General features: G+C 36.6%; 1 protein-coding gene and 1 pseudogene across 1 annotated transcript; one reads left to right on the top strand and one right to left on the bottom strand.

Moving 5' to 3' along the window:
• Positions 1-10,845: 10,845 nt before the first annotated feature.
• On the top strand, positions 10,846-13,368 carry LOC110797500 (stem-specific protein TSJT1). Its single transcript, XM_022002612.2, has 4 exons — positions 10,846-11,183; positions 12,015-12,255; positions 12,371-12,491; positions 12,906-13,368. Exons 1-4 carry the CDS (start codon positions 10,963-10,965, stop codon positions 13,097-13,099), a joined length of 777 nt encoding a protein of 258 aa, XP_021858304.1. The 5' UTR covers positions 10,846-10,962; the 3' UTR covers positions 13,100-13,368.
• Positions 13,369-18,755: 5,387 nt separating this feature from the next.
• On the bottom strand, positions 18,756-21,169 carry LOC110797499 (cytochrome P450 81Q32-like; annotated as a pseudogene).
• Between the last annotated feature and the right edge of the window lie 2,817 nt (positions 21,170-23,986).

Below are 23,986 nucleotides of genomic sequence, written 5' to 3' on the forward strand. Positions count from 1 at the left end.
AACCATAACATAACTATATTGGGTTTAGGACTCCATTAGATTCATAAACTAACACAACTCTAATTTCCTAAACATAGTAGAACCCTAGATATACCATAACTCTAGCACTCTCCCGAAATCGCAACGGCAGTAACACGAACGATACGATTGAATGAAGTGTAAAATCATGACGACGGAAACTATCAATCTGATGTTGAGACAAACCGGTATACTCCTGTTCCTTTGCTGCGTTGTGCTCTCTGCAATAATTGGTGAGGAGTTTGGCGATGCTAGGACACGTCGAGCACCAACACAAACGCAAGTACATTCATGCTTTGTATTCCCCGCAAAACCAATGAATAAGTACACTCCTTGTCCGATTGAAACTTGCGCACCACATCAACGATTAGTCACACTGCACACGCGATTGCAAGTACACTCTTGCATGCGCACAAAAACCAACTCAACCGGCCAAATAGCAAGCCACCAGACCAACAACGACAAAGAAAAAACGCACCAATAAACCTGCCTATCACTGTCAAAAATATACCGTGTACATTAAAAAATCTCAACTTTTGAGAGGCTCACAAATTCGATCGGTGGGTTTTTAACTCGATCATACCTACCGGCCGGAGACTTTTGCGGAAGCGAAGGACAAATCCAAAATTATGGATAGCTCCTACCATGTTAAACTATATACAATAATATTGATTGACAATAATGTAACTTAAAGGCTTAATCATAACTTGGTTACACCATTGGTTTATATTTGAAACCATATCATAACTCTAGTAGGTTTATGACTCTATTAGATTTCTAAACATACTAGAAACCTGAATATACCATAACTCTAATAATTAATTAGCTTTTTGTTATTTTAGTTTCACTTTTCTCTTTGTTTAGGGGCTTAATTTTGTCCCCCTTTTCATATATATATATATATATATATATATATATGTATATATATATATGTATATGTATATATATATATATATATATATATATATATATATGTATATGTATATATACATATATATATATATATATATATATAGATAGAGAGAGAGGAAGGCTCTCGTGAGAACACTTCCTTACGGTGAGAACACTTTTTCATAATGGCATTTTCGTAATTATTATGATTAAATATCCCAAATTAATTATTCATTCACTGTATTTGTTTCATTTTTCCGGTGCACTTTCTCTCTCTTCAATTCCCCCCCCCCTCTCTCTCTCTTTTTCGGATTCAACGTCCGGCGTGTCTCGCCGGTTTCTGTTCGCCGCTCTCCGACGCTCTCTGGTCTCCGTTCTCTGATCTCCGCTCTCAGGTCGTCGGTGATTTTGGTGGCCTCTCGCCTCCGCCGCTGCTACAGTTCCTTGTTCCGCCGCCGCCGCTCTCTGATATACGTTCTCTGATCTCCGCTCTCAGATCGTCGGTGATTTCTGGTGGCCTCTCGCCGCCGCCGCTGCTACAACTCATCTCTCGCCGTTGCTACAACTCATCTATCGCCGCTGCTACAACTCATCTCTCGCTGCAACTCGCCACTCGACACTCGCCGCTGCTATTATCTGGTAAGAACATCTGCCTCCTCCAATCAATCAACACTTCTCAATTCGCAATCAATTTCAATCAGAGATTTTCAATCGATTTTTCGAAATAGATTTTTCAATCGACATTTTTAATTAATTGTTCGAAAATTTTGTAATCGAATTTTTAATCGATTCTTCAAAATCTAAATTCAACAATTAAATTCGATTTTAATTGATTTCTGAATTCCAAAAATCAAAATCGATTTCAATTTTGGTGTGGCGAATCATATCTGCGGTTGTGGTGATGTACTGGTGGTTTCTTATGGAGAGAGACTGAGAGACGACGGTGGAGATGGAGCGAGTCGACTCAGTCGAATGAGGGTGGAGCGGCAGCGAAGATGGAGGTAGATGTTGAGGAGAGAGGCAGAGAAACCGCGGTAAACTGATTGCAAATTAATTCATTCGAACCAGAAATAATTCAAGAGGACAGATTTTAAAGTTTTGGTTGATTTTTATTTTGTAATTCTTCTTAGATTTGTTTCAAATGTATTATTCCAAATTTTGGTTTAATTATCATTTTTGTAATTTCAATAACTTATTTTATTGATTTATGTGGTTGATTTATTTTTTCAATTCGCATTATAATTTGATTGAACCTCTTGATAATTAACTTATACCACTTTTATTGTGATAGGAAAGCATATAATAAATTTAGAACATGTTTGAATAAACTTAGAACATGCTTGAATAAATTTAGAACATGGTTGAACAAATTTAGAACATCGTTGAATAAATTTAGAACATGCTTGAATAAATTTAGAACATGTTCTTAAAGATTTAGAACATGTTCTTAAAGATTTAGAACATGATTGAATAATTTTAGAACATGAGCTTACAAATTTAGAACATGGTTGAACAAATTTAGAACATGGTTGAACAAATTTAGAACATCGTTGAATAAATTTAGAACATGCTTGAATAAATTTAGAACATGAGCTTACAAATTTAGAACATGGTTGAATAATTTAGAACATGCTTGAATTAATTTAGAACATGGTTAAATAAGTTTAGAACATGGTTGAATAAGTTTAGAACATGAGTTTGAAAATTTAGAACATCTTTGAATAAATTTAGAACATGTTTGAATAAATTTAGAACATGCTTGAATAAATTTAGAACATGCTTAAATAAATTTAGAACATGAGCTTACAAATTTAGAACATGGTTGAATAATTTTAGAACATGCTTGAATTAATCTAGAACATGAGGTTAAAAATTTAGAACATGGTTGAATAATTTTAGAACATGCTTGAATTAATCTAGAACACGAGGTTAAAAATTTAGAACATGGTTGAATAAAATTAAAGCATGCTTGAATAAATTTAGAACATCGTTGAATAAATTTAGAACATGAGTTTGAAAATTTAGAACATTGTTGAATAAATATAGAACATAGAGAGTGTAAAAGTGTTCTCACCATAAGAAGTGTTCTTACATAAGGAGGTGTTCTCACCGGATCCCTCCCCTATATATATATATATATATATATATATATATATATATATATATATATATATATATATATATATATATATATATATATATATATATATATAAACTAGCCGTGATAATGTACGAGATATATGACATACTCCCTCTGTCCCTTTAATACTCGTCCCGGTTTGACTGACACAAAGTTTTAGACAATTTAATTGACTTATTAATTTATTGGGAGGTACTCCCTCCATTCCTAAATGTTCTTCCCGTTTCTATTTCGGGCGTTCCTAAAAGTTCTTCCCATATCTATTTTTGGCCATATATTTTTTCCCAAAATACCCTTATATCCCGTTCTAATTACCAAAATACCTAAAGATTCTACCCAAATTCGAGGGCGGCGTGCCACATATCAGATATGTTTCTATAAAAACATATCACTCCACTAAACGACAAAATAGGTATAAGACAAACATTAAAATATGTGCCATTTTTCGAAGAACAAATGCCATTATGGAAAAACAGATGCCATTATGAAAAAATGGATGCCATTTTTCAAAAACGGATGCCATTTTCCAAAAAACTTGATTTAGTCCTTTAGCGTTTATCTTTACCCTATTTTGTCGTTTAGTGGGGTGATATATATTTTTGTAAAAACATATCTGATATGGATTTATACTTTCTCCCCAAATTCCCACCTAAATTTCTCAACCCATATTATTTAATTCTTTTCCCTTCCCCATATATTCACTCTCTCACCTCCTTTATCACTAATCATTATTAATTCTCTCTCTTACCTTATTTCTTTATTATTTTCTCTCTCCTTTATTTATTCCAATATCTTACATACAATCATTTCTCTTACACCTAATCATTACACTTATACCCATACATACAAAGATTCCAATTTTCGTAAAATCCACTCAATTTCAACAATGGGAAGAACTTAGAGGAACAGAGGGAGTAGTTGATAGTAATGTATTTTTTTAATATAATTAGTGAAAAATGTGTCAAAAAAAGGGGTGGGGGTAAGGTGGGTTGAAAATTTCATGTTCTTTTAAGAAAGTAAGAATATATGTGGGTCAAAAGGTAAGTGAGAGAAATGATGTAATATTTAGTAAATGTATATCATTTATAGAAACGAAGCGAATATTAAGGAACGATTTTATAAAGATAATGTGATGATTATTAAAAGACGGACGGAGTATATCCTTTGTGAAAAATAAAAAATAAATTTGAGATAGTTCCTCCGTATTAGGGTAGATAATCTTATTTGTATAAGGGTAGGTAGTTATTGTTGGAAGTTTCTGTTATTGGTCGTTTTGTACGACGTGAGGTCGACGCGGGAACAAGTCATCGCAAGTCAGTCCGTCCTCGGATCCTATTAAGGAAGCAGTCAAGGTTGGTTCCTATATTCAAGGAGCCATCATCTCCACTATATGCTTGTTGAGAAAGGTCAAAGAGGCTAGCAAAGGTCAAGCAAGCAGTTAGAGGAGATCAAGGAGTCAGTTGAGCAATTCAAGGAGCCACTAACGGCATTATTCTGCTTCCTATGCTTGACCTAGGACTATATAAAGATCATCAGTCTATAACACCAGGGGAGGCGAGAGACACACCCAAAAAACACCTAAGATGAACCCCTCATCCATCTCCTCCAGACAATTGTCCATTGTAAACTAAAATACCTACTGCAATTACTCTCAATACCCACGGTGAAGCCATACCAATATCAACCGCTTGCCTTACCCCTCTTTAATGGAGAAGCCATCTAATGCCATATTCCTTCCCGTAGTCCCTGCCAATCATAAAGAAGTTTCTTTCCTAACCCCCACAAAAGGTCTTACCCATTATTGTTAATCATTATTATGCTTAGCCAAGACATTTCGTAAAGTTATTACCCACAGATATTTACCTTAAACCATTACCGTCCTCATCGCTCCAATACCATATACTTATGCTTCATTGTTTACATTCAGATACACGCAATAAACGTTGTACTTGTATTCACCTAGGCTATTTATGCCGACAACATAGTGGATTGGTGGCCTCATTGCCACCCGCGGTTTTTATCCCTTTCGGGTTTTCCGCGCGTCACCATCTCTTGTCTCGTCTCTATTTATTTTCTGTCATTTATTTCCTGTCATTTGCATAGTTAGTTTATCTAGTCGTCTATGTCCCAACCAAAGGTCGTCCATACGAAATTTGGCATAAACAGTTTGGCGCCGTCTGTGGGGAGATGGCTAGATTTATCTTCAAACACATATCCACAAATATTCTCTCAAACACAATATCCGACCCACTTGGGTTCACCAATAAAGTTGGCCAGGCTATGGATTGTTGTCATACTTTGTCGCCACCATGAGATGGAGCTACGTCAGGGCGCATGTCGTCAACATGACAGGTGTCGTCGACGGGTCAGGTGTCGTCGACGGTCAGGTGTCGTCGACGGATCAGGTGTCGTCGACGGGTCAGGTGTCACCGACGGGTCAGGTGTCGTCGACGGTCAGGTGTCGTCGACGGGTCAGGTGTCGTCGAAGGTCAGGCGTCGTCGACGGGTCAGGTGTCGTCGACGGGTCAGGTGTCGTCGCCAGGCTCGTTGGTCGATGGAATATGGAATGATGTCAGGGTACATGTCGTCGCCAGATCAGGTGTCGACATCAGCAGGTGTCATCGCTAGAAGTGACGCGTCTGAGTGGTCGAATTCAACCTAGATGATGCATATCGTGACAACAACGACACCAACGCTTGATGACATCGAAAATAGGTACTAATATTCATAATATTCAATTCTAATCATTTGGCCTCGTTTTCGAATACATGACAGGTTTCGGTCTAGACGTCACGGGCCATCATGAAGATGTCACCACAAACAAGATACAATATGAGTTGTCTCCTACCTTGACAAGCTCTCGAGACGATTGATCACTTGATGTCGTGAAAAGTATGGTATAAAACTCAACCCCGATGATTTTAACTAATATTGTTTCTAGTCCTTGTTGTCACTAAAACAGATGCGAACACGTGACGTCATCCACCAGTGACATGACGTCAACATAGTTTCGTCCAACGTCACCTCCATATCAGTCGACGACGTCTCCACAAACGAAGGAAACAAATGGAGATTCAACAACAAATTGTCGGCAATACTAGATTTTGTGCCTAACTTCAGTCCAAGTATCAAATAGGAGAACTTGTAGTTGTCCTGAAGTCGCCACAGGGGAGCATATAGTATACTCTATCTCATTTAATTTTCATATAGTATACTTTACTTGATTTTCTTTTTATACTTTGCTTGTTTTAATTTCCAAAAGCACTTTGAAATATATGCTATACGTTGTTATCTCACTTTTTGTACTAACGTCATCACCACTTGTCGTTCGATCATGTCGTGTCGCCAAGTATTGTCTTGTCTATAGGTATTGACGTGTCGCTTGGCTAGGTCATGAGTACATCAGGCGACCGACGTTAGAATGCAGGTGACAAGGTATTGTCTTGTCTAAAGGTACTGACGTGTCGCTTGGCAAGGTCGTGAGTAAAGCAGGCGACCAACGTTAGAAGGCCTGTTACACGAGGTCACGACACGACATGAGGTCACGACGACACAACATGACGCCACGACAGCAAGTCACGACAGCAGGACGTGACCATTCTGGTTACCCCTATGACGACAAGAAGTTTCTTGGCGTTAAACATGATCGTGAGGGTCATCAACACAATCGAATGATTACCTTGATCATGACGGTATGCCCCGACACCACGAGATGGCAATGACCGATGACACGACGCCACTAGACTACCGAGAAAGCTAAGGAAATCGAAATGTCGAATAATCATCATCAATGACCATGATGACACATGAGTAACTTCTAAACTATTTTTCACACACTTTCTCATTTCAATTCATTCATTGTTGTTCTCTTGTATTAATATGTCTCGTATTCAACGTTCATCAAGTTAACCAATAATTTTTTGCATCGCACCATGAATGTCTCAATTTCTCTAATGACTAAACCATTTTATCAAATTGTTTTGAGGTAATTTGACTTGACAGGACGTTTAGAGGTTGCATCATGCTGGCACGCATGTACGGCGTCAAATATAAACGAATGTCATCATATCTGTGGCTGACTTCAGTCATGATATCTTCCTAAAGCCGCCACAGGGGGGCAAGATAGTACATACTCCCGTTCAGTTTAATATACTTGTTACAACTTTGAAATTTAACTAACGATGTGATACAATTTATTTTCATGATGATCTTGTCGTAAGATTTTGGTAACAGGTACGACGCTAAGACAAATGTACGAACACTGGGGGCTCAACCACTATCACATGTCGAAATAGGCGGATAAATAAAAAGTCATTGGGTTTCCCAAAGACGACAAGTGATAAGACGTCAACCGATTAACAAGAAAGGTAATTTATAAAGAGTTCACATGTATTTGAATTTACGATATATTGTAATGTAAGTTTGTCAAATGATTTTACCAAAGACGTTAAAGAAAAAGTCCACTTAAGACAGTATAAAGAATTCACATTAACCATATGCTCCTTCTTGTGCCACATTGCGAGGATCAACCAATAAGTCGACCAGCGTTGGAATGAATAGTGTCAAGACCAGCGATGCATCAATCTCATTCAACGTGACGGGACGACGCCAGATGTGACGACGATGATACAAGCGATGACAATGATCTCAGGAACGAAAACAAGATCGGCGACGAGAGGTGCCACGACATCAGGAGAATGTTGTTGATTGTAGAATCGTCATCAAGGGACAGTCAGCGACACGACGTAATTTCGTTACACGAGCCCATATTAAGTAATATCTAACACTTACTTCGTGCGTTAATTAATTTATTACATTTTTCACTACACTGCGATTAAAGTTCAATTTCAGTTTTTGTCATCTGTCGCTTTGAATATCTCTTTCCAAACGCAATTATATTATATTTATGTTTCATCTTATTTGTTTGAAAACCAACACTAACATCGCATCAAGAAAACGTCCACCTCTACCTTTTGTATTTTCTACGGATCACTTCTTAACGATATCACCAACGGAAACAGCAGCGAACGACGTCATCAGAAGACGACATCAACGAACGACGCCATAAAATGCAAGCGACGACGCCTCCAAGGTCACGACCCTTAAACTAATTGGATCCCAACGATGACATGTCGCTTCTAAGCGCGAATACTACAGACGACCCAGGTACTATTTATGCGCACATAACTTCGTTCTTTGAGTACCTCACAGGTGACATCTATTCCACAGCGAACAATAGAGACAGCGTCAAAGCTACCGACATGTATGCACACCCGACGCTTGTCCAAACGCCTAACCAATCGCCAAATACAAAATAGAAAAACACATGTCTTTCCCCCTCAACACTGACAAAAAACAAAGCAAGCCAAGAATGCTCAAAACCTACTTAAATTGCTGTTCTAAAAATCCCATAGGCTAAAGTCTTATGCCATAGACTACACCATCAAAACATCTTATCCCTTGTCCTCATGTTATAGGAAACCTCACAACCCTTCGAATCTTCTTGACATTCGTCATAAGGTTGCTTCGAATCATTCACTTCATTCACCTGTAACTTCAACTTAGTCTCCTGCTTCCTACCCTCACACGACATTACATCCGACTAAAATAATTCGACCTTATGCCCAATCGACGCAACTTCCTTCTCTAAATTCTTCGCATGACTACGAACAAACGAAGAGGATTATATCGCATGCATACCATAGATGTCACACAACAGCGACAATAGAGGCACGCCTGTAAACATCAGATGACCGACTGAGATACAACAGTTGGCCATGACGCCTGTAAACATCAGACGACAAACTAAGATACAATCGTTGGCCATGACGCCCGTAAACATCAGACGACGGACTAAGATACAATCGTTGGCCATGACGCCCGTAAACATCAGACGACAGACTAAGATACAACAGTTGGCCATGACGCCTGTAAACATCAGAAGACAGACTAAGATACAACAGTTGGCCATGACGCCTGTAAACATCAAACGACGGACTAAGGTACAATAGTTGGCCGTGACGCCCGCAAATATCAAACGACAGACGAAGATACAAAAGTTGGCCATGACGCTAGATACCTAACTAACGTTGTGTCTTAACATATATGTTTTCGCACAGGTTTTTTGAGAACTACATTCTGTTGTCTCACGCTCGTTAAGAGGAACGATTCTTTCACAAGATGTCAGGTTTACACCTAATTAAGCTAAGGACACCAACGCCGACATGAAGACGCCAATATACGCATGATGACATCAAGTGCTGTCAAAAATCATGGATGACACCAAGTTGCGACGCCACTGATCGAGATTAAGTATGGAAGACGACGGACAAGACGAAGACAATGACAGATTAGTATCGACATCAAATGCACGCGGTGACAGACTTTGAAGATTATTTTCCTAACTTTCGACTCGCTACAATTAGGAAAATGGGGGCTATTGTTATTGGTCGTTTTGTACGACGTGAGGTCGACGCGGGAACAAGTCATCGCAAGTCAGTCCGTCCTCGGATCCTATTAAGGAAGCAGTCAAGGTTGGTTCCTATATTCAAGGAGCCATCATCTCCACTATATGCTTGTTGAGAAAGGTCAAAGAGGCTAGCAAAGGTCAAGCAAGCAGTTAGAGGAGATCAAGGAGTCAGTTGAGCAATTCAAGGAGCCACTAACGGCATTATTCTGCTTCCTATGCTTGACCTAGGACTATATAAAGATCATCAGTCTATAACACCAGGGGAGGCGAGAGACACACCCAAAAAACACCTAAGATGAATCCCTCATCCATCTCCTCCAGACAATTGTCCATTGTAAACTAAAATACCTACTGCAATTACTCTCAATACCCACGGTGAAGCCATACCAATATCAACCGCTTGCCTTACCCCTCTTTAATGGAGAAGCCATCTAATGCCATATTCCTTCCCGTAGTCCCTGCCAATCATAAAGAAGTTTCTTTCCTAACCCCCACAAAAGGTCTTACCCATTATTGTTAATCATTATTATGCTTAGCCAAGACATTTCGTAAAGTTATTACCCACAGATATTTACCTTAAACCATTACCGTCCTCATCGCTCCAATACCATATACTTATGCTTCATTGTTTACATTCAGATACACGCAATAAACGTTGTACTTGTATTCACCTAGGCTATTTATGCCGACAACATAGTGGATTGGTGGCCTCATTGCCACCCGCGGTTTTTATCCCTTTCGGGTTTTCCGCGCGTCACCATCTCTTGTCTCGTCTCTCTTTATTTTCTGTCATTTATTTCCTGTCATTTGCATAGTTAGTTTATCTAGTCGTCTATGTCCCAACCAAAGATCGTCCATACGAAATTTGGCATAAACAGTTTGGCGCATTTCAAAATATGTCAAGACAAAACAAAATCGCAATTGCTAAATGAAGAAAAATAAGTCATTTTAAATCAAAATATTATTAAGTTTAAATAAGTCAGATCTAGTTGTAGAAGTTGGAGCATTTCGAAATCAGATAAAAATAAATAACTTCAGATTAGTAAAGTTCGGGTAAAAGAGATCACTCGTTACTAATTTTAATTCATAAAAAACGTAAATTATTTTATACTGTAATAAGATAAATGAAAATAAGGTAAACAGTACTACCTAGTCTGGCATCTACAGCAAACTCTATCACTTCACCTTAAAAAATATGACTTTTTTTTCTTTTTACAGAAATCCTCGGTGATTATGACCTTATCCACAATAAAAATGGTCCTACCAATTAAATATTTTGTTTCTTTCTCTCTCCTCGTTAGTATTATAAATACTCAACCTTCAATACCACAAATATCTCATTCTACTCATTCACAAATCTCACATCATCCCATTTCAAATTTCCAATTTTCGAATTTTATTTGAGAGTTATTGATTTATTATTTTCGATATAATATAAGAGAAAATGTTGGCAATATTCAACAAAGGATTGGTGGATCCACCAAAGGAGCTCAACAGCCCGGTTTCACACCCATCCGGGCCGGGTAACAAACCCAAGTACCCTCAAGATATTGTGAGGATATTTCAGCAAGCTTATTCCAATAATGCCCCTCTTTCTATTGGTTTTGGTAATTCTGCTTTTCTTGCTTACTCCTCTTCCAAGGGACCTCAACTTCACCAAAAAAGGTACTTATTTTACCATAAACTTTTCAATTAACTACCTTTTGTCTATTTAAAATAGTCATGTGAAGGGTGTAATTGAATTGAGTGATCAAATCGATTAGTCGTGTTAATGGTGTTATTTGAATTGAGTGATCAAATCGACACCTAATAAAGTAACATGTTAAAAATTTTATTGCTGCAAATTAACCACAAAGACAACCCAAATATATGATTTATATGGCTTATCGTACATATATTTTCAATCTTATCACAAAATTAAGACATCATGGGTGGGAAATTGCTAAATAACCTTGTAGATGGGCGAAATATGTAAAGTGGCAAATTTGTAAACATACCAAGTGATAATTTCGTAAATATATTAAACTAATATACAATCTGAAAAATGTAATTGATATTTTATTTAAAATAATGAAAATAAAAGAAAAATAATTTTTATTATTAAATTAGACGGTATATTTTGAAATTTTATTTACGAAAATACCCCTTAATAGCCGATCTTTGAAGATTAACTGCGGGGAGTTGTTATTGGTGTAACATGTACTACCTCCGTTTCAAAAAATCTTTACAGTTACTATTTGCACGAACTCCAATGCAATATTTGACTACTAATATATCCAATTTCGTATGTGAAAAAATTATAAAAAATTGATATTTTGAAAATACATCCCGAGACCAATCTAACAAGATCTTACATGTAACATTTTGATGTATATAATGGTGATAATTTACGGTCAAAGTTTTTGTACTTCGGACACATTTTCCAAAGCGTAAAGAACTTTATGAAACGGAGTTAGTAATAAATAATAACGTGGTTTAATGTTTTCTGTTGACTAGGATATTCTGTGGGATGGACAACATGTACTGCATATTCTTGGGGAATTTGAACAACTTGAACACGCTGATCAAGCAATATGGTCTAGGGAAGGCTACCAATGAGGCCATGTTTGTAATTGAAGCTTACCGGACCCTCCGAGACCGGGGTCCGTACCCGGCTGATCAAGTTCTTAAGGATCTTGAAGGCTGTTTTGGGTTTGTCATCTATGACGGAAATGCTGGAACTGTTTTTACTGCTCTGGTAATTAATCTTGGATTAATCACTCAATTAATAAGTAGTTTTTAATTAATCACTCGATTAATTTTTTGTTAAGAAAATTGGCTGAATATTTTTTAAAATGTGTGTTGAAATACAGGGGGCGGATAAAAGAGTGCAACTTTTTTGGGGAATTGCTGCTGATGAATCTGTGGTTATCTCTGACAATTTGGATGTTATTAAAGCAAGCTGTGCTAAATCTTTTGCACCCTTCCCATCTGGTAAGTTTTATTTTCTTTAATTAATCATCTGCGGGCCAAAATCGCCATAAACAAGCCCGGTTAGCCTGATTATATGCAGGCCAAATTTGACAATAATGTAGCCCACCTCCCAACCCGACTATCCCGGGTTTTGGTCCACCCTACCCAACCCGGCCCGATCCAACCTAATCAGACTCCAACTTGGCCTAACAAACAATTTGACGTGACAAATGACCATTTCAAATCACGTTACTCAAAAGTTTCATTTCTAACTTAAGAATTTCTTGTAACGCCTAAAACACAAGAATACGATTGTTGCTAGACACTCCAAATTAGACCAAAAAACGCGTCTATTTCAACTGATAAACGCGTGAATTTCAAGTAATAACGATGATTTTACACTAACTCGGTCGTGATTTGTGTATGATTTTGCAGGATGTATGTACCACAGTGAAGTAGGGCTAACTAGCTTCGAGCACCCAAAGAACAAAATGAAGGCAATGCCAAGAATAGATAGTGAAGGGGCAATGTGTGGAGCTAATTTTAAGGTTGATGTCAGCTCAAAGAAAGCCAGCATGCCTCGGGTTGGAAGTGAAGCTAATTGGGCCTTTTCGGGTTCTCAAGCTTGAATTATTTCCATAATTTGGGACCTTTTTATTTGCCAATCTTATCGAACTTAGGGTCCATTTTAATTATTTCAATTGTTATTTTTTAATTTTTAAAAGCTCTTCTTCGAGCATTCCTCGTAGTTTAAGTATTTCGGGACTTATTTTGTAACATGACTTACATTTGAGCCTCCCACTCTTCATGAGGGAAATATATTCCTACTCCCTTATGTAGTTATGTGTACAGTTTACTATCTGAGTTATGTTTTAATGGAAAAGGAGAAGTTTATGAATGTTTTCCTGCTTTCTAAAGACTTACGAGTAATCTCAAAATAGGAATCAATCTCTTTTAGGCCCGGTTAGTACATGCTCTACTCGGACCTACAAAAAAGGCCCAAAAAATAAAGTTCGGTAGGTAACACTGCTGATATGATTTTGCTCAAACGGACTTAAACTAACAATTTGATCATACAGACCAAACTAGAAATTTTAGTATGGGTGAATAAGCATCTCACCTATGCTCATAAGATTTAACTCAGAACTCTATTAATCTCAATCACTCTGTAATGAAATACTACGTAACAATGTAAGACCCTTTATATATGCAATATAGGAATTTTAAATTACGTAGGAAACAAACACCTAATTAAACTAGAACTAATAATAAATAAAATACATCTTTTTTCTATAGGTAAACTCCAATCCTTAATGGCCTAACCAAATTGTATAGAACTCCTATTAAAACATTAAAATATACTTCCTCCATTTATTTTTACTCGCAACGTTTGTAACTTTCACACATGTCAATGCACAACTTTGATCATTAATATCTTTAATTCTCTTTTAACAAAATTTATGAAAAATTAATATTTTGAAACACTAGTGAGAAACTCTTCATTTGCGTCACTGCATTTGCCGTTAATTAAATCGTTAAATATGCTGTTAATTATATTATGTCGTTAACTAAATTATGTCATTAACTTTATTATGCCGTTACGTTAATTATGCCAAAATTTTTGTTAATTTATTCGTTCAATAAATTATGCCATCAATTATCTCGTTAATTCCAATTAAGTTATGCCGTTGCTACACAATAACAACATTAACAACATTAACATTAATAGTTCTAATATTATTAAACTAACGTCAATAACACAAATAATAATAATAATAATAATAATAATAATAATAATAATAATAATAATAATAATAATAACAACAACAACAACAACGTTACACAATAACAAGCCCTCAAAAAATAAACTACATAATGTTATTCGAATATGTTATAACATTAATCTAACATTTTATTAAACAACACTACAAAATAATTACAATTAACAAAAACACAATTTCAATTATATATTCATAAATTTAGAAAAATTAAAAAAATAATTAATTGTAATTCGAATATGCTAAAATAATTAATTCGAATATGCTAAAATAATTTTTTTAAAAAAAATACAATATGGGCGGTTAATAATAATTAAAATAAATAATTTATTTTTTATTTTTTTTAAAAACAGAGAGTGCCGCCCAAAAATGGCGGTTGAAACAATGGTTGTGCCACCCTCGAATAGCGGTGTCGGCCATGGTTCAGCCGCCCAAGATCTGCGGTTATACCATTGTCGCGACCACTACTCTGAACTGACACAACCATGGCTCTGGCCGCCATTTTTGGGCGGCACAGGGGCAAAATTTTTAAAAAAATCGAAAACTAACCACTCGCGGCTGCGAAGCAGGCGGAGGATTGCACGGCGGGGCCATTGTATTCCTCTTTGGCGGCATCTCCGGGAGGCAGCAAGAAATCGACGCGGTGGGTTGGGGGATTTGATTTGGGACGCAATAACAAGATCTCGAGCAGAGTAGCAGCGTGGTCCTCGGGGTTTAAGTGCAGTGTGTGTGGTGAGGGTGGTGGTGGTGTAGTGCGGTTTGCGATGGTGGTGGTGGTGTGATGCGGTGTCGTGTGGTGGTTGTGGTTTGGTGCGGTGAATGGTGGTGGTGGTGATTTACAGCAGGGAAGTAAAGGGGCTGAGGTGAGAGGGGAAGGGAGGGAGGGAGGGGAGGTTAGTTTTTATAGGGGTAATAGTGTACTTTTACCTTTGAAATGAGCGTATTTTTAGCGTAATAGGACGTGGAATAAAACCCCCCTAAATTAGTACGTGTAATAGTAATATTAGCTACACTCGAAAACACGTACTCCCTCCGTATTTAAATAGGAGTCACTTATGGTCGGACACGGGTATTAAGGAAGAATAGTTGAATGAAATAAAATAATAAAAAAGTAGGGTTGAGGTAAATATTTTAATCAAGTAAAAACAAGTGAGACCATTAAATTTTGGAGGAGTGGGGATGGAGGGTTTCTAAAACTAACTGTTTAATGTGGTGATTGGTCATAGGGTAAATTAGATATATTATTTAATTAGATGGTGCGGTAACGTAGAAAAGTTACTAAGGATGGAAGTGCGACTCCTATTAAAATACGGCCGAAAATGGTAAGTGTGACTCCTAATAAAATACAGAGGGAGGAGTAATCTGTAATATTCAGTGCACCTACAAAGTATGTTAGGAATTAAACACAACTTAGTTAAGTCGACAAGAAAGGAAACGGAGTTGGAGTCAAATATAAGTCTTGTTTGGATTATATGTTGTTTCCTAGTTTAATTAGAATTGTAATTAGGAAACTAGATATGTTTTGGTATGTAACAATCTCTAGAATTATTTAGACTTGGGGAGCAAGTATAATTCTAGTAGACGTGGGTTTCTAGTTTAGCTTATAAAAGGGGGTTTAGGCTTAGCTAGAAAATAAGAGGGAAAAATACATCGGTGAGAGGAATCATCAATTCAGGGGTTATTGTATTATTTTGCAGGAACTTAATAATACGATAATATTCGAGGGGAGGAAATCTAAATTTCCTCACAAATACTTGTGCCTTTTATTATTGTTTTTGCTATTTGTTCTATATTAGATTTGTGGGTTTGTTCCTAATTGTTCGTGGCACGCGTTTGGTTATAACAAACTGGTATCAAGAGCTAGGTAATAGCCATGAATGATTTCGGGAACAAGTACAAGTTAGCACTTTTTAATGGGAAGACAAATTTCTCATTATGGCAAAGTACAATTAAGGATATTCTTATACATCAAGGTCTTCACAAGACTTTGGAGGATAAGAAACTCGATTCGGTGGACAAGGACAAGTGGGAGGATATGCAACTACGGGCTACTAGTACGATTAGATTGGCTCTTGCACCGGAGATCAAGTACAATGTCTTAGAGGATAATAATCCAAAAGAGTTGTGGGACAAATTGATTAGATGTACGCATCTAAGTCATTGGCCAACAAGTTGTTCTTGAAAAAAGACCTTTATTCACTCGAGATGGAGGAAGACAACGCACTACAAGATCATCTGAATAAGTTTAATGGCTTGATCACCCAATTGGCGAGTTTAGATGTGAAAATCGAGGAGGAGGACAAAGCAATTTTTATTGTTGACATCTCTCCCTAAAAGGTATAACTTTGTGATAACTAGTTTACTTGTAGGGAAGACAACAATTGCTTTGGACGATGTTGTGATGGCGTTATTCGAGGCGGAGAGGTTCATGAAGCAAGGGGGATCATCATCAATCCATGGAGGAGCAGGATTGGTAGCGGAGGGTAGCAATAACTGGAAAGGCGAGAAGAAGGCGAGCAATACAAACCTAACATCAAGTGTTGGTACTGTGACAAGGTAGGACATATACAATCAAAGTGTCCTAGGTACAAGGAAGACTTGATGGTGTTGAGGAACGGTAGGGTTAGAGGCGCTGCTACTATTGCTATTGATGAGGATATGGCTCTTATGGTGGAGGAGATTAAAGATCCAAAGGAGTGTTGGATTTTGGATTCGTGATGCTCACAACATATTTGTTGTAGGAAGGAGTGGTTTACTTCTTATAAACAAAGTGATGGGTTGTGTGTTACTTTGCCTAACGGGGAAGAGGCTAAGGTTGAGGGTATAGGTGAGGTTGAGATCAAGACACATGAAGGGAAGACTCAAAAATTACGAGAGGTGAGGTATATTTCGAGACTTGATCGCAATCTCATATCTTTGGGTCGTTTGGATGACTTAGGTTATGCTATCCATATTGAGGGAGGTCGTTTGAAGGTCACCAAGGCTAGGAGTGTGATCTTGAAGGGACAAAATCTCTTCATACTCGTAGGAGGTATGGAGGGACAAATTTTGGCTCAAGGGAAGGAAAGCTCCGAAAGTTATTCGTTGGCTCGCGAAGATACTAAGTTGAGTTTAAGGGAAGGTTTGTTAGGAATTAAAAACAACTTAGTTAAGTCGACAAGAATAGGAAACGGAGTTGGAGTCAAATATAAGTCTTGTTTGGATTATATATTGTTTCCTAGTTTAATTAGAATCAATCCCTAGTATTTAAAAAACATAACCACCTTAATTTCAAAGACACGTAAGCAACAACATTTTGAAGACACGTGGTGGACACGTAAAGAACAACATTTTGTAGACACATGACACATCCTATATCTATACTTAATATTTATCTTTTGTCAATTTGCGTATTTTTTCAAAAATTTTTTTGAAGAAGTTCTTCAGCTTATCCTTGAATCTCCAATCCTGCCTTTCAGCTTATATGACCACCAAATTTAATTCAATTTAATTCAATGAATTAATTTCTTCAATTCCTAATAATATTCTCCTCTTCTCCCTCCACCTTCCCTTCCAATGTAACTGAAATCAGTTTGTCATTTAACTCATAACATCTCTTATAAGTACCTTACTTTCAGATACTCACTCGGATTGTATTTCTCATCCAAACTATGAAGGCGCAATTGAACTTTGCCGATTGCCTCAAGATCTCTGGTGACTTTCTATCTCTTTCACTCTATATTAAGTTGAATTCCATTTATATGTATATATGAGCAGTTGATAGTTGATATTTTACTGTTAGCTCATGATTATTATTGAAATCAATGTGCAGAATTCAACAATAAGATATTCTATCAAAGGATTGGATTATAAGGTGAAAAAGGGATCAACATGAAGTATTGAAGTATTGGACAACTGTTTGGCCACCTCAAGGGTTCACATCCTCCAAAAGAGTGACAAGTATCAAACCCATGTCTCACCAAAGAAGAGATCTCATTTTATATTCGGCTGCTTCCATTTAACATTTGGACTAAGCATATAGATTTATTAGCATAACTGACAACCATGTTAAACAAGGGGGTGATAGGTAGGTGATCAATTGGATTACAAATTTAAAATTTTGGAAAATGGTTTCAGTTATGAAAGAGTATTTTCTACAATTTTAAACAGCAAAATTATTGATCCATCTTTGATGAAACCATTCTTTTACGGACTTAAATTGACATTTCTTTGTAAATATATGCATCCGTAGGTAGATTGCCGTAGTTATGGCTTTTAAACACTGTAATGGCAGCTTGTGCAATTGTGCTTATCATTTGTTTGAAAAATTGTAGTTTCTCCCTAAAACAATAGTATCAAGTGAGTAAAAGCCCGTGTAAAGAACGGGCCCACAAACTAGTTGTAATTAGGAAACTAGATATATTTTGGTATATAACAATCTCTAGAATTATTTAGACTTGAGGAGAAAAAGTATAATTCTAGTAGACATACGCGTTTGGTTATAACAAAGTATAAACCCCATGCCTCGTCAAGTCATCACTCTCATAGTCTCATGCCTGAAATTCGGAGGTTGTACAAACTGTCTAGGGCCTCGATCACGATTTGTGATCAAGCATCCATTTAATGTTACATATTCGAGGCGACGACATTGATCATGCTTCTACGTGCTCTACACATAGCTACAAGTGGTTCAGCCTTAGGCATTGTAAGTCCAACACCTTCAGCTAAATCCACATTCTTGTCATCAACCCTTTCCCAATCAAAGCATTGAATCAAAGTCGCCAAAGTTATTCCTATCACTCTATTAGCAAGTGTTGCCCCAGGGCACGACCTCCTCCCTAGTCCGAATGGGATAAAAGTGAATCTATAATCTTCGCTCTTTAACCCTTCAAACCTCTCTGGCTTAAACCTCAATGGGTCTTCCCATAAACTTGGGTCTCTGTGAATTGCCCACGCGTTTATCAATATTGTTTCACCCTTTGTAATGTGGTACCCTGAAATGGTTACATCCTCGGACGCTTGGTGTCCGACTAGTAATGGAGCTGCTGGGAAGAGTCGTAGTGTCTCGTTGATGATGCATTGGAGGTAAGGAAGCTTTGGGAGATCAGCTTCTTCTACGAGTTCATCGTTGCCTTTATAGTTGTCTATTTCTTCTCTTGCCTTTCGAAGTACATTGGAGTGGTTAAGTAATAAGGATAAAGCCCATTCCATTGTAACAGATGATGTATCTGTTCCTGCTATCAACATTATCTGCAGCCATCCAAAGTAATCCATTGTATATGGAGAACACAACATGGTTAATCAGTAGCATCCCATTCCCTTACATGGTAATGGCCCCGTTCATTATTATTTTTTGTTTCCACTTTTCTATTTTTTACAAAACTAAAAATAAAACTATGAAAACCGCAAAATGTAAGGCTTGATAGGTATCGTTTTTTTTATTTTAAGCTTTCTGGCTTTTTTACAAACTAAAAACCATAAAAAAAAAACAGCTTCCAATTTTTTTTTGTTAGTTTTCAAAATCTAACATGATTATCATAAGTGTGATTATTTTTTGGTTCCCGATTCAATCAATCATATGACTTACAAAACCAAACAACCAAAAACTGGAAATTGACAGTTTTAAAAATCAATAAGATTGTTATATGGATGTAAACTTTTAAGTTCATAATTCAATCTAAACATGCATTTGAAAATCAAAAAACCAAAAACAGAAAACTGACAGTGATATCAAAGGGTGCATAAATCTCCCTAAAACAAAAACAAAAAAAAGTGTGTAATCATGATCATATTCAAATTCAAACTAGCTATGCCAAACAAAAAAAAAGGGGATTAATTTTAATTTTTTACAAATAAAGAAAGAAACATACCATTATCATGCCCTTGATTAATTGATCAGAGTAATTAGCTGGCTCAAACTCCTGCAAATCCAGCAATTTATAAATCATTGCTATTTTCTTCCCTCCATTTTGGGTCCTGTTCTTCCTACACTCTTCTATTAGACTAGCTAGAAAATCATCCATCTTTTTCCTTGCTGCCACCATTCTTCCCTCGACGTTTCGAAAATTGATCCACTTGAATAACGGCAAACAATCAACCATATTCGACACTCCATTAAGCTCCAAAACTTCCCTCATTAATCCAAGAAACTTATCAGCTTCTTCATTAGCTCCATTATTATCATTTTCATCACCAAAAAATATGTACTTTTTCCCGGTTAATACCCTAGTTATAATGTTTAAGGACAACCCTGCTAATCTCGACCTCATTTCGACTCTAGCGTAGTAATTTTGTTTGCTACCTCCAAACAATCCTTTAACCAAGGATCTAACTTCTTCTAGTCTTATACCAGCAAAGGTATTCATCCTGTTAGTCGAGAACAACTCTAGGGTGGCTAACTTACGTAGGCTTAGCCATAATGGACCATATGGGGTGGCTCCAAGGGTGGTCCACTCATAGTGAAGGTGCTTTCCAACGAGTACTCGAGGCCTATTGGCTAAAACCATGTCGTTTTTTGTGAAACATTCTTCGACTGCAGTTGGTGAAGAAATGATAACGAAGGGAAGAAACCCGAGTTTTAGAGCGTAAATGGAACCATACTTTAAGGAAAGATCGATGTTGTAAGGTACGATGAATGATGGGGTTTTTGAGTAGATGAAGGTGGCCTATTATGGGAAGAGATGGAGGACTTGGTGGTAGACTTTTGTGGCTGTTTTTAGTTTGTTGTATGAAGAAAAAGAAAATGAATATTAATGGTAAAATGGGAGTGAGAAAGAAGAAGACATATAGCCATGTTTGATCCATTTTCTTGCTCCTGGGCTATACCACCTGTTGTCTTTCTAAAGCTGTCAGAAGATAGAGTTGTAACTTAGTGTTAGGGAACAAATTTGAACAATAACCACTTATATTTCTGGTGGGCACAACATCTACAGATGTGCTAATAGAGAGTGCATGGTAGATTTTAGAGGATCGATTATACACTCGGGTCCAATTGAATTATATCCATTCGAGAAACAAGACAAGAGTTAATTATAAACTCGGGTCTATTCGAGAAACAAGACAGGACTCAATTACGCACTCGGGTTCATCCATTCGAGAAACAAGATAAGATTCAATTATACACTCGGGTGTATTCGAGAAACAATATAAGACTCAATTATACACTCGGGTCTATTCTAGAAACAAGACAAGAGTCAATAGGTACTTAAAACAAAAATTTACGAGGGAGTATAAAAATTGATACAGAGTTATTTAGAAATTAATGAACAATAACCACACATATTATTGGTGGGAACAAGATCTGTAGGTGTGCATTATGCATCAGGGTGGTAGATTATTTTTCAGAGGATCAAATTATTGTTTATTATGTTCAAAGGGTGGTAGATTTCAGAGGATCAAATTATGCATCAGGGTCCATTCGAATTATATCCACTTACTTGTTCAACAAACAAGACAAGATCGAGTCCATAGGTACTTCAAAGAAATAGGAGTTAAATAGATGGTCGTACATGTTATCTAAAACCACAAACCTTACTTACTGTTTAGTTAATCCTAATACACTTTTAGTAATCTTACTTTAGTATCGGAGGGGATTCTCGAACTACACCCGATGCTAGTTAATTCATTCTATAGAAGCTCATAATTCTACAGACAGCGGTTCTTATTTCACACCCGGAACAAATGTTGAAGACGGTTATGTTACTACGTACTGAAATGCTTAAACGCGTGTTATTTCAACGTGTGACTTTCCTCAATCCAAATATGCGTACAAAGACGGAACAGAAACGAGAAGTACATAATTTGTTAATATGGCAAAAATGTCGAGAAATAGTCATTTAGTAGAGTAGCTACCCAAAACTGATTCCTTAAATAGCATAAGTGCTAGCTGTTGTTATAAACTCGGACTATTTGGTCTGCTAGGAATAGGGGTGAGTACAATAGGATACCCTGTTAATTAGGAACCGGAACCTGTTGCAACAGGTTCTTGAAAATGGGAACCGGAACCGGAAATGTTGCAACAGGTTCCTAAAAATGAGAACCAGAACCTGAAACTGTTCCAACAAATTCCGATTCAGGGTACCTGTCATTTTAAAATTTTAAATAAATTATTGCTAATTTCTATTGAGGAAAAAAAATCTACTTTATAGTTTGGGCTTTGATTGGTTTATAGCTTGGTCTTAAATTGTAGGTAGTAATTTCATATTTATATTTTCCAAAAAGTAACTTGGATTGTTTTATTATTTTAGGCATAGGAAGCATTTTTCTCAGGCCCGAACCCTTATTTTGGGTAATTCATATTAAAATTGGTGTGTACAGGGTACCCGTTCCGAAAAATTGAGAACCGGAACCGGGACCTGTTTAGACAGGTTCCCAATTTTGTTACCCGGAACCGGAACTTGCACAACAGGTTTCGATTCCGGAATCGCATGTTCCTAACAGGTTCCGGTTCCGATTCAGGGTACCCTAACTTTTTGCTCACCCCTAGCTAGGAACACAAGATATGTACGTGTTGTTATACACCAGGCTTTGTTTTGCTAGTCTGGTCTGATTAATTTACTTTATGTTTTGATCTGGTCTGATGTTATTATTTTTTGTAAGTGTGTTGGTAATCAAAATATTTTGATATTAAAGAAGAAGACAAGAGATTGAAATTGATATTCTTTATTAATTGTTGCAATGTATAAATTAGGTACAGAGTTGTATTTATATTATCTCCGTTTTAGAATAATCTTTACACTTTCTGTTTTAATCCATTTTATAATGTTCTTTACATTTTGCTTTATTCTATTTTTTGACATGAAAATTTACAAATCCTTCTTACCCCACAATATTTACAAATTTCTCATTCACTTTCTCTTACTTTATTCATTTTGTTTTCTTACACGAGTTACACCCATCCACTTTTTTACACATTTCTCTTACTTTATCAATATTCTGTTATATTTAACCAACTTTTCTACTTTTGTCTTAATATTTGTGCAAATAATAACCGTAAAATTTATATGAAACGTAATAGCAAGACAAATATAATTAATTACCTACAATTCCCATATAGTGCTTTTTTCTTTTATAATCTAAATTTTCTGATCTAAAAAGCAATAAGAACAAAGCTATAGTAAATTTTTTTTCCATTCGACTTAGGAGATTAATGTCAAATATGTTATGATTATTACTTTGGGAATTGATAGGTCGTTGACTCCACAGGCGGAAAATTTGGTAAAGTATTTTTTCTTCCGCCCCTACGTATAATTTTATAAATCTCATATTATAATATACTCCATCCGTTTTTAAATATGTGTCCACTTTGAAGAACTGCGCGATAATTAATAAAATTGAATGTTGTGTAAGAGTTAATGATTGGGAATGTTTTTTTGGGGAAAGGAAAAATTAGATAATTGTTTATTGTATAAAGTACAAAAAGTAATCATAAAAAAAAGGAGAGAAAATCAGAAAAGTACAAAAGTGCCAACTCAGCAATCCACTAACTCCAAAACCAACAAATAGAATTCTGATTCCAAAATTCAACAGCCAATAGGAAAACAGCAATATAATTACAAGGATCAGCCAACAAAAGTGGGGACATCTCACTTTTGGGGGGAAATTTTTGGCAGAAAAGGGACTTTCCCCTCCAAATTTTTTTATATACATCAGGAGAGAGAAAAGTTTGTCCAAAAACAAACCAAAAAATACACAAACACAGAGCATTTATTAAAAAACACAGAGCTTCATTGCACTTGGCTTCTTCTGCTCAGACAAAAT

The sequence above is a fragment of the Spinacia oleracea genome, chromosome 6, assembly GCF_020520425.1.
Source record: "Spinacia oleracea cultivar Varoflay chromosome 6, BTI_SOV_V1, whole genome shotgun sequence".
NCBI classification, from domain to species: domain Eukaryota; kingdom Viridiplantae; phylum Streptophyta; class Magnoliopsida; order Caryophyllales; family Amaranthaceae; genus Spinacia; species Spinacia oleracea.